Here is a 15,056-nt window from a genome sequence, read left to right as displayed (position 1 = left end):
CAGCAGGTTTTGACAGGAGCAGACCCTCTCTTTTGAGTTCCAGACCCTTCAGGCCCCTTCTGGGTGTCCTCCAGGGGTGGGGGGAGGGGATGGTGCTGTCACACAGTGGAAGAAACTGAGGCACGCTTACCCAGAAATAGTCACAATAGCTCCACTCGGTCGGTTTCAGCAGCTGTTGCTCTGGCATCGTGTCTGGGTGAGGGAACGTCACGCAGTTTATCTGCAGGGCACAGAACAGGAAAGAAAATGCCTTACCTGGAAGGCTGGGAGCCGCTGGGAAGGCTCTGCCCCCGGAACACAGCATTGCCGAGGTCTCCCATCAGCGCCAGCTTGAGAGAATGTGCCCTGAAGGCTTGGGGATGCTCCAGGGGCTCAAATTTCAAGTGAGGGGCAACAGCACCCAAACCCACCCCAACGGGGCCAGAACCGGTCCCAGTGCTCTGAAGGGCAGTGAAACAGGACCTCTCAAACCCACAAACCAGGGACTGCAATTCGGAAAAGGGCGCTCTGCGGACGTATCTGCGTGTGTGTGCAATGACACATGCACACAGCCTTTTAGACGACCTGTAGCAGAAAAACACAGCCCCAGGAGCAGGGGAGTGGCTAAACAGAGCACAGGACGGTGGCGGGGGGGAGGGGGGGTGTGCATCTCTTGGGGTTTGCATGGACAGCCAAAGACACCGGGAGAAAGTCTAGGTTCTATTACTCAGCAGGAAGAAAAAAGGCAAGATATCCAATAGTATTTAGAGTTGTTACCATTTGTAGAAGGGGGGTGGAAGAGAAAATATGGACACATTTGGTTATTTATGTATAGAATCCTAGAAGCTGACGACATCCCCAGCTTGCAGAAACAGGAACTAGGCAGCGGAGAGGTTACGTTGTGCGTTTTAATCACTATGTATTCTACAGACAAAGAGTTGAAAGCGATCACGCAGGACGGGTGCTTGGGGCTGGCCCTCGCCCAGGAGAGGGCAGTGCAGACATTCCTGGGGCCTGTCTCAGACCATCCTGCCCGAGCATGTCCCCAACGTCCTGGCTTTCCCCATCAGGTGGAAACGGTTTTGCCACTTCTATTGCTGGTGTTGCTTCAAGCCTGGGATGTGCTTCTGGGGAGCCCGTTCAGGGAGTTTTTTTTGTGGGAGCTGCAGAACCTTGGGGAGCCCGCATCTGCTGATGTGGGAGGAACGGTGCAGAAAGCCCTGGGGTTCTGGACAGAGGCCACACACTCCGGTGCGAGGCAGCCGTGCAAAGGGGCGAGGGGCTGCCTGGTAGAAGCCGTAGTTTGAGGGGGCGGTGACCGGCCTCTGCTCTGGGAAGGGGCAGGGTCTGCGAGATCCTTCTAACGAGCAGGTGCCCCTTTGCTCCTGTAAACTGTTGGCAAGCCGGCAGGAGGAGCCCGGTGGGTCGCCTGTCGGGTGACACGACCCAAGAGGGGCTGCAAATGGGGATGAATGCGTGAAGCGTCTCCAGGTTTAAAGGTTGGCGTGTAATTCAAAGTTAATGGGAACAACAGCAAGGACGTCCACAACAGCAGCACGTCGGGCAAAGAAAGTCCTCTGCAAGCTAAGTCACGCCCACGGGCCCCCAGCCTTGACCTCGGGGTTCAGGGGCTCACGGGGTGCTAAGTACACGTCGCGTGGGCATCGTCCCACATCCTGCCCTGGCTGCCAGGGGCCGGGGTCTCTCTTGTGGTCCCAGCCAAGGGCAGGAGCGCCCTCCTCGGGTTACACACACCTGGCGGAAGGAAGGGCCGAGATGCCCCGTCCGGAGGGAAGCGTGGTGCGGCAGGAAAGACCAGGGGCAGGAAGGGCCCAGAGATTCCTGGAGAAGGGGAGCATGGAAATTCCCCAAGGTCAAGGAGGGAGGCCCCAGGGTGGGGAACTTCCTCCTGGTGCCTCCCGGTGGGGGAGGGCCGGCCTCTCCATGATGCCCAGCATCAGGCAACGGTCTCCCCAAACCCTCTTTTCAGGCTGACCCCCTCAAGGGGTGCCCAGAGGGGAGTCTCCCACCAAGGCTTTGACCATCGTGGAAACAAGGGCCAGATTCCAAAGGTTCGCATATTCCTTATTTCACCGGCTGGTTATTCTCTTTCTGCAAATACCTGCGATCACAGGACACCCTTGTGTTGCTTAATAATGGGGTCCGTGCAAATTTCAACGAAATCCAATGACAAATCAACAGAGACATTAGATTGGGTGTTAAGCATCATGGAACTAGGGGGACGGAGGTACTCAGAATTGGACACAAATGTCTTTTAGAGCACCCTGTTGGGGGCTAGTGGTGAAGGGGGATGGGGAGGGTGAGGTTTCATCCCTGTCATTGCTTCTACCATTTTGTGGGAACACCAGTCCTTGGATGGACCGGCCAGGGGCCCCAGGGTGCCTGTCTCCGCCTCTCCCAGCTCTGGTTTGGGGATGTCTGCTCCTGGCTGGCCCACAGGGATAAATTACCCCAATGCTCCTCCGAGCCCTGCACCCCCACCAGCCCCCTGGGGGGAGGCAGTCGTAACCACTGGGAATCCCTGGGGAGCCCGTCCTCAAGGACCCCACCAGGAGCCTTGCACGCATTCCCGTGTCATCCGTCATCATCTCGGCCGTCAGTCACATTGCTACCCGTCCACTGACTGCATGCAAACGTTTCTCGCGTGCCCCTCAAGATGTTAGATCTTTCCAGCACTTAGCACACATACATTTGTAATTACGTTTCTCAGGACCATCTAATCAGCCAGACCGTCTGTTCCACAAGGGGAGGGAGACCCTTTCCCTGCTGCTTCCCTCATCCCTGGCAAACAGAAGCCCCTGGGCGGGGCGGGGGGGGGGGGGCTCAGTAAGCATTTCTGGTGCAGGCCAGAGGCGGACAGAACAGTCTCTGTACTCGGCAACTTTATAGCCTCGCGAGGAAGCAAACAAGTATGCAAGGGATTGCACGGCTCTGGGATAAATCTACCACTGGTAATAAGCCTCCCTCGATATGCAGGACTACCGCCCACAACAGAGAGCTCCCACCCAAAAGAAGAACATGTAGAGAAGCCTTTCCCCATGGAAACTTCCCAGGCGTGGAGTCCTGTACCCCCCAGAGAGCCACTTTCCAGGTTAACACCACCTCCGGGACAAAGCCTGCCCTCCTCCCAAGGCCTCCTGGGCACAGTGAGAACCCGGATGGCATTCTCCTCCCTGCAAACACAGGGAAAATGCTCAGGAACCACCTTCTGCTCCAAGAAGAGCTGAAAACGTGCCAGCCGTTGCCCTAAGTGCTGTCCCCACCAGGCGGATGCCATTATTAGCCCTGTGCTACAGAGGAGCAAACTAAGGCACAGAGAGGTGAAGTAACTTCTCCAAGATCACACAGCCTGCGTGTCCCGGCAGAACCTGTGTCTGAAGTCAGAGAGGTGAAGTAACTTCTCCAAGATCACACAGCCTGCGTGTCTCAGCAGAGCCTGTGTCTGAAGTCAGGCAACCCGACTGTTTTTAGCTTTCGTCACACTACCTTTCACACACCTCACCCACAGCAGGGACTCGGGTAGGAAGGGGTGCTCAACAGGGAGCAGGAGAGGAGGTATGGAGGGGGGAGAGGGGCAGTTCTGGGGGGGTGACCCCCACCCTCGCTCCTCTGAGGTCACCGTCCTCCACCAGTAGCATCTTCACGCCGACACCGTTTTCTCCAACCTGTAGATAAATACCAGAACCCCTTCTCTGCCCCCATGATCCCTTGCCCAGCTATCTGGCAGCTAGCTCTGTGTTTGCTTCTGGAGGGAGGCTGATGTGCGAGGGTGTGCAAGAGTGGGTCTGAGAGTGGGTCAGAGCCAGGGTCTGTGCAAGCAGCAAAGACCCCAAGGGCTCACTTCCAGCCCACCAGCTCCCCTCGCCCACCAGGGATCCAGGGCATCTGATGGGCCACACGAGGAAGCAGGAGCCGAGGATGACGGGAGTCCCCCAGACTCCTCTTTCTAGGAGAAGAATATGGCTACTACGGCTTTATAGTCATCTCCTCTAGAATCCTCTAGATTTCTGGCACACCGTGTCTGTGCCGAGAGGGCTGGGAGAAGCCATGACTGCCTGTCAGTCCTCATCAAGCAGCCCACTCAGAGCCTGGGCCGGCCCAAAGCTCGCTCCAGGCCAGCCATGGGAGGGGAAGCTGCAATGTCAGAATCAAGCTCAATCCGGACTCTATCGGGACGCAGCCCGGGACCCGGCAGCACAGATCCTCTGCTGCCCAGTGAGCAACTCCGCGAATGCCTGCAAGTGTCCCCTCCGTGGGATCGGACAACGTGGAAGACTGCTTTCTCCCCACTCCAAACCCCGTCCCCACCTGCCGGGAGAGGTTAGCCGGTGCCCCAGGAGCCAGACATCCCTCCTTCCCCCAACCCTGTCCAGCGGCCCTGCAGGGTCTCTTCCCTGGGAAACTATGAGCTCTGGAGGACCGGAGCCCCGAGGGAGGGCTGGGAACGGGGCAGGGGGGAGGGAGGGCGGTGTGCGCAGGAAGGAGCAGCAGCACACAGGCCTTCGCTCATCTCGGCCTGGACACATCATCTCTGCTCCTTGCCCGCTGCGTGCCCTCTGGGCAGCCCCTCCTGTCCTCAGTTTCTCCAGCAAAAATTCCCCAAGGCTTAAGTGTTTATTTAAAACCACGGTGTGAGGGGCACCTGGGTGGCTCAGTGGGTTAAAGCCTCTGCTTTCGGCTCAGGTCCTGATCCCAGGGTCCTGGGATGGAGCCCCACATCGGGCTCTCTGCTCAGTAGGGAACCTGCTTCCTCCTCTCTCTCTCTCTGCCTGCCTCTCTGCCTACTTGTGATCTCTGTCTGTCAAATAAATAAATAAAATCCTTTTATAAATAAATAAATAAAAATAAAACCACGGTGGGGGGTGGGTGTTGGTGACAGTGCAAACGTCCATCCAGGTTGGGCTCTAGATCAACTAAGTGTCGGTCTAGGAAGCCATCAAGGAACTTGCATTTTAAACAAGTGTCCCAGAGGCTTCGGCTGCCTACTCCACTTTGCTGGCTCGCTCTGAGAAGCTCTGATTTAGGTCAGCGGGAAGGAGGAGGGAAGATGCAAGGCAGGGACAGACAATGAAGTGGAGGAGACCCTGACCAAGAGCCAAGTTCTAGCCCAAAGCCAGGGCACAGCAGGTGACTCGGGCCTCACCCCGGGGCCACCAGGACCATCCCCACCAGCAAAGTGCTTTCCACTCTGCATTTGTCCTTTTTACTTTTCTTCTGCAATTCTCATATACCAGCCCCTCCTCCTTCTCCCTCTTTCCGCACCGTTCCGGGGGGAACTTTATAGGGAGGTTCCTGCTTTGCCTGGGACATTTTGTGGCGCTAGGAAGACGGTCTGTCCCTGGGTCTGGCTCACGCCCTGTCCCAGGCCCCACTCTCCTCCACAGACAACCTCTACAGGCCAGGAGAGCACAGGTCTCTGAATCCCGATGCGTCCCAGCTGGGCGAGGCATGGCTGCCTGCTTCAGTTCTACCATCTATAAACAGGGTCAAGAAGATGAATGTGCACTGAGCACTTACTACGTGCCGGGCTCTGTTTTAAGTGTTTTCTGTATACAGACTCATTTAGTCTTTACCCTATCCCCAGGGCACTGGCACCCCCCACCTCCCCATTGTATAGATGTGGATACTGAGGCACAGTGGGGCAGAGAAAGTCACCCCAGGCTGCTGTGCAGATAGTAGGTGCTTTAACAGACCCCCCCCCCCCCAACAGCCCCAGACCCTTCATTCACAGTCACAGTCACCCGGGGTTGGTCCCGTGCTTCCACCTCACACAGCGAGTGGAGAGCTCAGCGAGCCCCTCAGAACACTACTGGTCGGGACACCTGGGTGGCTCAGTTGGTTGAGCGGCTGCCTTCAGCCCAGGTCATGATCCCAGCGTCCTGGGATCGAGTCCCACATCGGGCTCCTTCCTCAGCAGGGAGCCTGCTTCTCTCTCTGTCTCTTCCTGCCACCCTGTCTGCATGTGCTCGCTCCCTCTCTGACAAATAAATAAATAAAATCTTTAAAAAAAAAAAGTAGAAGAAGAAGAACACTACTGGTGCATACTCAGGGCACACTAAAAGGGCAAGTTATTGTTGCTGCTGTCACTGCGTATCCAACCCTCTCTTTTCTCCCAGAGCAAGATTTTCAGTCTGCACGAGCCAGGAAAGTGGACCCGCTCTCGGTCTCATCTCCGAGGGGATGGTCAGAACGGCTCCTGCCTCCACTGGCACCTAGGGGAGCAGGACCCCCATTCCCAACTCCCCTGCACTCACGACCAAGCGGCCCACCCAGGACCACACTTCTCATGTCCCTGTTACTGCAGCCTGAGCACCCGCACAGGGCGTTTGCCCCCTTTCCCTCACACGACGCTGGTGTGGGTGTGTTGGGGAGGGGGTCCTCCTCAGCTCTCCCGTGGGGGCTTGGCGGGCTTCTGGAGGAGCGAGGCGGGTTGGCCACCCCAGGCAGGAGCCGCCTGCTCCTGTCCTCCCGTCCGGGACTCTATTATTAGGGTGCTTTCTCTTGTTTTTAACTTTGACATCTTCCGCAAGTCACCCCGTGCTAAAGCAACCTCAGCGTGGCTGTAATTTACATGCCACATCGCTGCGCAGAGCAAGGCCCACCCCTTCCAACCCGCCTGGGCATGAGTACCACCCCCCCACCCCCCACCCCCACCGCCTGCCCTGCAAAAATGGCTTCTGCATCATTCCTACCCCGCCTGCACTCGGCTAATCCGGGAGAGAAAAAAGTGAAAGGTGAAATTAACAGGAGACATGGGGCAGGGGGGTGGGGGTAGATTGGGGTTTAGGGGGGAGGCAGGGAGAATTTCGGCAACATCCAAGCTTTGGAACTTCCCAGATGCCAGGCTGGGAATGCACTCAGCGGTCCACATTGCCATGGCAACCGCCCAGCACGGCAGGGCAGAAAAGCCCCAGCTCACCCCAACCTGTGGGCCCCCCCTCCCCCAGAAGTCGCTTACCGTGATGGTGTTTTCCTTGTTCTGCTTTTTGCCTGGTGAGGAGGATCCCAGGTTCTGGGGAGAGAGGCAAGAGACATCATCGAAGCTGTTCTCCATACTGGACATTTCGGGTTTCTATGCGGGGCTCCCCGAGAAGAGCCCCGTGCTGGGGAAGTTCAGGGATGCGTGTGCTCCCATTAACCCCTAAGTCACCATATTCTGGAAGAGGGCAGGCGGGAGTGTGCCTGACCTCACAATGCTCCTGTGGGGGAGGGGGTTGGCCGGGCTTGCAGGTGAATGAGTGCAAGGAAGCCTCCAGCACAGGCTCCCAGGGAGCAGCTCCAAACCAGGTCTCCCTCCTCCCAGCCCCTGATTTGGGGAGCGAACACATCAGCTGCCCTCTGCTGGTGAGCCGTTCCGCGTGCTGCCTCAATGTGCAGACGCTGCCCCTGGGGGGAGCAGAGAGTTAAAGCAGGCCACCAGCCCCTGGCACCAAGGACTGAGAACACGACTTCTTACTCTGAATGCCCCCGGGGTCCGACATATCCAATCCTCAACCGTGCAATCTGCACGGGACCCCTGGTCAGCTCCGTGAGGTGCTGCTCTCCCGACCCTGAGAGGCAGGAGAGATTTCTCAGCACAGATGCCTTCCTGCTTTTTCATTCATTCAGCCTGTGGATTGCCTTTTTATGTCTTTCCACTTCCAGAAAATAAGCCATGGTCCCAAATACCTCCGAGCCCACGCGTCCCGAGCAGCCTACCCCAGTCCCAGGATGGTTCTGGGACAGAACATTAAGGATTACCAGCTGAAGACACCACCCTGGTCACAGGAGACTGTGACCCTAAAGGGGAGGACGGTCCATTCTGGGTCTTCGTTGCCCTGTTAGTAGCAGTTTCATTAGTAATTCAAGAGGGTCTCCGAGCTGGGCATGCGTTGGCCATTCTATCCTGAGCCACTCAATGAGTGGGGAAGGGGGCTCACCAAGGCACTGTTGGGGTCATTAAAGGGACCCACAGCCTTCTTTCTCTGGCAGAACCTTAGGATGTGAATGGCAGAGAGGTTTCTCAGCCAGCCTTGGGGAACCAGCCGTCCCATCCGAGGCCAGCAGAGCCCTGGACCACCGGCAGGATGAACATCTGGGCATAGGGGTCAGCCCTGCCTCAGGACCCCCTCTGCTCAGCACACAAAACGGGGAGCCTGACAGAGCTCTGCTCACAGTGTGCTCATTCCCTTACTCCTGTCCAGACACACCTGGGCTGGTAAGGAAAGTCTGTTCACGGAACTCGATACCCTAAGAGCATTGCAGACAAGGGTTCCCGGCCAAGTCACATGACTTCTCTCACTTTCGCTGGTTGCTCTCAGTGGTCCACAGGCTTCGGAGGGCATAAGAATGAGAAGGAATTGGCCCTAAATAGGGTCGCAACCGCACCTCCCAGAGCTGACCCAGCAGCTCTCCGGGGAGCCAGCGCCTCTGAAGCAGAGCCTGGGGGCCTTTGCTGGGGACATGCTGATCTACGTTCTGTCATGCATCAAGGCTCCCCTACTTCTAACAGCCGCTCCAGCAGCCCCAGCAGGCTCTGGGGCGACCTCAGGCTTGTGACCAACCACAGCTTCTGCAGACATTTTCAAACCATCGGCGCATCCAGTTCGCCTACCCTGGACCCTCCTGGGCTATCAGTGGTACCCCAGGGCATTTGCCCAAACTGGACCACTGGGGAGGAGGAAGGAGGCCACGAGGTAGGAGCTCAGGTGCTGCTATCCTGCGACAGAGGCAGGGATCTCCTGTAGGCTCATTAGTGCCAGGGAGGGGGCTGCGGGAGGGGAGCCTCGGGTGTGGTCAGCAGAGGAAATTAGAGCCCCAGGCTGAATATCACTTCCCTCTATATTCTTCCAGCTCCCCACGTGGAGGCTGGGGACACCCTCTTCTTTTCCAAGCGTGTCTACAGGGGTGGAGAAAGATCTCCATCACCCACAAACCCGGATTTGGGGACCACTGTGTCTGAGGCTCTATGGAAGGAAGCCGGACACAGAGGTGGCCATCCTCCCCGTAACTCGGGCCGAGACAGCAGTGCAAGTAATGGCATTGTCGGGGGGCATTCAGTGTGTGGGTGTGACCACCTTCTCCCTCTCTGCCCTCCTGGTGGGGTGGTCTCAACCAGGGCTGACCAGGGGATGACCCCAGGCTCTTCTGGGCACCCTGGGCTCTGGGCTTGCTGCTGATAGCCTGTGGCTTTCTTCCAGCATCATCCACATAAATATATGTCATATATATACCATACACATATATCTCCACATATCATACACACACACACACACCGGTAGCACTTCACGAAAGGGCCCCAAAGGAATGACTCCTCCATCACTGGGAGACCACCTACTAGCTGGAAGTTGGTTTCTAAATATTATTCTATACTAAAAGGAACAGGGTTCCTTGGGAGAAATGGCTCGTTCCAGATGTTCCAGATCTGGAACATCTTAATTATTCTGGAAGGTTAGAGACCATGCAAAGAACAATATGATCTACGCAAAAGGACCCTGGTGCCAGCAGAGAGAAGTTCCAACAAGCCAAATTTGGGACAATTTGAGCCTGAGCCTGATTATGAATAATGACTACAAATGAGTAACTTCAAAAGGCAGGAGGGGGGCAGTATTTCTTTATGGAAGAATGCCCATAAAAATGGATAAAGCATCCCCAAATCACCATTTTAAAAAAAAAGAATTTATTTATTTATTTGACACAGAGAGATCACAAATAGGCAGAGAGGCAGGCAGAGAGAAAGGGGAAAGCAGGCTCCCTGCTGAGCAGAGAGCCCGATGTGGGGCTCGATCCCAGGACCCTGATACCATGACCTGAGCCAAAGGCAGAGGCTTAACCCACTCAGCCACCAGGTGCTCCCCAAAATCACCATTCACAAACCCCAAAGTCAAAAATGGATTCAGGCCATGGTCACCAAGGATGCTCAAAGGACTGAAAGAAAAGCCTGTGAAGGAACAGAATATGCCCATGGTGTCACCCTGTCCCCCCACGATGCCCCCCGCCCAGATTACCGGCTAATCAGAAAGGGAAAGCGTACCCTTACAAAGGGATCATTAAAAGGGAGCTCAAACTCCCGGTTAACATGGAGGGTAGGATGCTAACCTGGGAAGCCCCAGGTGGTAGACATTCTTGCCAGAGCTGTGAGCCCCAAGTCTAAGCAGAAGAAAACAATTACACTAAGCACGGGGGTCATTCTAAACTAACCCAGACTCTTCCCAGATAGAGTCACCGTGCAGTAAGATGGAAGACCAAATGTGTGGTGAATACGGTCCAGATTAAAAGAAGCTAAAAGCCAGAAATGAGAGGAGACAGTAAATCCCCAGATGGAATACTATTGGACCATAGAAAAGGAACACCGTTGCTAACACACCTGCAACAGTCACGGCCCTTGAAACACTGTTGTAAGTGCAAGAAGCCAGACCCAAGAGACCACATGGGGTTCAAGTCCACATATATGCAGAGGCAAATCCACGGAGGCAGAAAGTACATTAGTGGGTGCCAAAGGCTTTTGGGGCCTGGAGTGATGAAAATGCTCTAAAATTGTGATGATGGCTGTGTAAATCTATGACCTCCATGTTTGCGTCTTAAATGGGCAAATTGTAGACTGTGTGAATTTCACCTCAATATTTCAATAAACAGGGAAACTAAAGCTATCCAGCCAACAATATAACAACGTACATGCGAACTTGGAATGGACCCTGCCCTGGGGAGAAAAGCAGCTATAAAAGACATGTTGTGGACAAGAGGGGAGTTTGGATATGAATTATAGATATTAGATGAGGAATACCCAATTAATGTCTTCTTACGTGGGCTAATGACACTAAGGTCATGCCTTCCCCTACCTAGGCATACTCTGAAATGTTCCCAATTAAAACAGTATGTCAGGGGGCGCCTGGGTGGCTCATCTGGTTAAGCGTTGGTCCTTCAGCTCAGGTCCTGATCCTGGGGTCCTGGGTTCGAGCCCTGTGTTGGGTTCTCGGCTCAGCAGGGAGCCTGCTTCTCCCTCTCTCTCTGCTACTCCCCCCCTGCTTGTCCTCTCTGTCAAATAAGTAAAGTAAAATAAAATAAAATTAAAATAAAATAAATAATAATAATAATAAAATAAAAATAAAATAAAACAGTATGTCAGGACTTTGCTTTCACATAATCCTGGAGGAGGGGGCAGGGGGAGGAAATGGGGATATAAATGAAACAAGATTGGATCAATAATCATCGCAGTGAAACGACTAGTCCCTAGGACTTTATTATACCATGCCTTCTCCTTTTCTGAATGTTCGCTAATACTTGTTGTTGTTTGGTTTGGTTTGGTTTTAATGGCTGTTGCCTATGATTCTAGAAAGTTGTACTCCTTCCCTTCTTAAAAGTCCTTCCCCAGCCTGGTCTCCTCCTCTGGCCTGGGCCACTCTGCTGTTACTGTGAGGTGAGGACCCGCGGGGGGCGGGGGGTGGTGACCTACAAAACAGAGCTGGGGAAACTAGAGCACGCTGTTCACAACTGACCCGCAGCGAGCCCGGGCTGGGCGGGTCTTCTGACCCTATCTCCTGGGCCCGTGAATAGCCTGGGTCCCACCTCCTCGGCAGGCGGGATCCAGAATGAAACCTCTCAATGACTTCCTGGCACCACTGGAATAAACCCAAACTCCTCACAATAGGTTTGCAGACTCCTCCAGCACCCCCCCACCGCTCCACACCTGCTGAGTCAGTAAATCACAGCCCTGTCAGCCTCTGCAGGTTTGTTGAAACCGCGGCTCTCCTTCCCCTCCTCTAGGCATCCACATGTGCTGTTCCCTCCACCCGGAAGGCTATTCCCCACCCCCACCCTGGACTAAGCTAACCGCTCCCTCATGTGTCCAGTCTCAGCTGACCATGTGCATGTTTCCAGCACCCGCACGGCCACCCGAGCAGGTGTCCAGAGCACATACTTCCTCCAGCGTTTACCACGGCCCACATGAAATCTCCGGTCTTCTCTGGCACCAGCTACGAGCCTCAACCAAGGCAGGGGCTCTGTCTGCCTGTGACTCGGTGCCTGGGCCACAGAAGAGACGCTCAAAGGAACACATGTCAGTGGACTGAGGGGGTGGTCCCGGTAGGTGGGTGAGTTTCAGTATCTTACCTCCACCTCAAGCCCCCTTCTCCATTCGGACCCTTAAGTTTCCAAGCCCTTGGTCCCACCCCTTTCTCCTCTCCTATATAGGAAAGCACGACAATGGAAAGGGTTTCACAAAAGGGCGTGGGCTCGTCCCTCGCCTGCTCCACAAGCACAGGGATCAGAGGGATCCCACCACAGGGCAGGTGGGCAGGGACAGGCCAGGACGTGCTTCTGCAAAGGCCAGAGAAACTTTCAGCTTCTGATGTCCTGGCCCCGCAGTCCGGTGGGCCCCATTTATCCAGTATCTGGGAAGCCCATCCCAGGGTTGCAGGCCAGAAACCTCCACTGGGTGGCGCCAGATCCCCATCACCTGTGCCCTGCCATCTGGTCTCCCAGGACTGGGGGAGGAGAGGGCAGTCCAGCCCCAGACGGGAGGCAGTGGAGACATGTTCCCCCCACCCACATTGTCATTTCCCTGATAAGCTTGCTTGAGGGATACCAGCTCACCGAAAAGAGAACACACAGGGCTTGGGGCATACCCTGGGCAAGCGTTTTGATCTGCCCCCAACCCTGTATCTCAAATGGCCCTGAGCTGGTTTGCTCATTTGTTCATTCTTCTGGTATTACTATGCCTTCATCGTTGTCCATTACAACCGGCAGCGCGGGATCGTGTGAGTCAACACTAGGCATGCTCAAGGGCGCTGTATAGATCAGGGATCATCTGTTGACCGCACTCTGTATAAGCACTAAAACTTCTCATCCTGTTTCTGTGATTGGCCCCGAGCACCTTTGTGGAGAGCCTTGCACGGCCTAAAAATATGACATGCTACCTTCCAGTTCTGGGAACTGGTGAGCGACCGTATTGGCTCTCTCCGCGCTGCGTGACTTATTCCTGTTACTCCGACAATACCTCAACTCTCCCCATTATGGTCCAGAAAGAATGCGCTCCCCCTGCTCCTTAAAGCAGCCGCTCCCTGCCCCCTCCTGGGTCTCCACAGGATGGCCCCACATCCCCAAATACGGGTAGCCTGCTTCTCCTAATGCGCCAGGCACCTGCCTCCTAACTCAAGTAAAATGTGTTCATTTTAGGAAACGTGAAAGATTCTGCAACGTATAAAGAGAAAGTTCTTCAGACCAAGGTCTCTTGACCTCAACACCACTGTGTTTTTGAACTGGTTAATTCTTTGTGGCTGGCGGGGGTGGGAAGTGGGGGGGCTGTCCTGTGCCCTGTGGGATGACTGGTCATATTCCAGAACCTTCCTCACTATGTCCCGGTCCCCAGCAGTGACGACCAAAACGTCTCCAGACAAATGTCCCCACGGAGCATCACGCTTAGCTGCAGAGAGGACCAACATCACCATTCTCATTTCTTTTTCTCCGCATCCTTCGTCTTCACGAACCTGTGAGTTTCCTCCTCCCGAGCGACCCTGGCTGTGTAACGGAGTGGGTGTGTTGCATTTCCTGCTCGGCATCAGGTTTTGTCTTTTCTTCAATTCGTCAACTTTTCTTCAAAAATGGGCTTTCGCATCCGCGTGAGAGAGCGGGCTGGCTGTGCGGTACCAGATGCCACCCTACCCCTCCCCCCACCACTGGACACTTCTGTTGGGTCCCCTGCCGCAGGGCCGTAAATAATGCTTGAGGGAACACTGGCCATACCAATCGGAATCCCTGAATATCTTCCAAGAACAGATGCTGCATGGGGATATTCCCAGGCCCAAGCAGCTTCTGAGAAGTTTCAATCAATATACATTAAAAAAAAAAAATTAAAAAGTTCGGGAACAACTGCACAGTATTTTGGGGCTGGGCGGGGGGGAGCACTGGTTTTTGGGGGGCGGTATGTTATAACACAGCAGAACTTGGGCTGATGGCTTCAGAAAGCCGTCCGCAGCCAGGTGGTAAATTAGCTTCTTTCCAAATAAACTGACAAGAGTCTGTGCTGGAAAGGCTGGGGCAGGTGGGGCGCTCAGCAGAAAACACACAGTGCCAGGGCTGCGTGCGATGCGTGACCTGGGCAGGGGCATGAAGGGGACACGCCAACATACACTGTGTACTATTGACCAGACCCAGACCCTCCTGGCTCGGGCACAGTCCCCTCACCATCACCAGCATCAGCATCACCAGCATCACCAGCATCAGCATCACCAGCATCAGCATCACCAGCATCACCAGCATCAGCATCACCAGCATCAGCATCACCAGCATCACCAGCATCAGCATCACCAGCATCACCAGCATCAGCATCACCAACATCACCAGCATCACCAGCATCAGCATCACCAGCATCACCAGCATCAGTATCACCAGTATCACCAGCATCAGCATCACTAGCATCACCAACATCAGCATCACCAGCATCAGCATCACCAGCATCAGCATCAGCATCACCAACAATACCAGCATCAGCATCACCAGCATCAGCATCAGCATCACCAACAACACCAGCATCACCAGCATCAGCATCACCAGTATCACCAGCATCAGCATCACCAGTATCACCAGCATCAGCATCACCAGCATCAGCACCACCAGCATCAGCACCACCAGCATCACCAGCATCAGCATCACCAGCATCACCAGCATCAGCATCGCCAGCATCACCAGCATCAGCATCACCAGTATCAGCATCACCAGCATCAGCATCAGCATCACCAGCATCACCAGCATCAGCATCGCCAGCATCACCAGCATCAGCACCACCAGCATCACCAGCATCACCAGCATCATCAGCATCATCAGGCATCACTCCGGGGACTGCCTGGCCTCAGGATCCTTCCTAGGCGTCTCGAATCAGAATCTACATTTTAACAAGAGGCTGGCACGATGAGAGAGTCCATCAGAATGTAAGAAGGCTCGGTCCAAGCGGACGTCCAAATTCTTTTCCAGGATGCCAGCTGAGCCTGATGCTCACCCTCCTAAGACAACTTCAGGAAGTTTCCAGAAAGGAACGCTCTTGCCTGCATGAAAGCTAAGTGTTGCATTTTAAGCCGACCGCA

The 15,056-nt window shown here is 54.8% G+C and overlaps 1 protein-coding gene across 5 annotated transcripts in view; it reads right to left on the bottom strand.

The window, feature by feature from the left end:
- The window catches only part of GAS7 (growth arrest specific 7), a 209,353-nt gene that overhangs the window by 29,446 nt on the left and 164,851 nt on the right, over positions 1 to 15,056 (bottom strand). For all 5 annotated transcript variants that reach the window (XM_059147264.1, XM_059147267.1, XM_059147268.1 and 2 more), the window contains exons 5-6: positions 6,959 to 7,012; positions 131 to 220 (exon numbers count right to left, since the gene is read on the bottom strand). In XM_059147264.1, coding sequence (XP_059003247.1) covers positions 131 to 220; positions 6,959 to 7,012 — 144 coding nt within the window. The remainder of the gene's footprint in view (positions 1 to 130; positions 221 to 6,958; positions 7,013 to 15,056) is intronic.

The sequence above is a fragment of the Mustela lutreola genome, chromosome 15 (genome assembly GCF_030435805.1).
Source record: "Mustela lutreola isolate mMusLut2 chromosome 15, mMusLut2.pri, whole genome shotgun sequence".
NCBI lineage: Eukaryota > Metazoa > Chordata > Mammalia > Carnivora > Mustelidae > Mustela > Mustela lutreola.
This window is presented reverse-complemented; position numbering and strand designations above follow the sequence as displayed.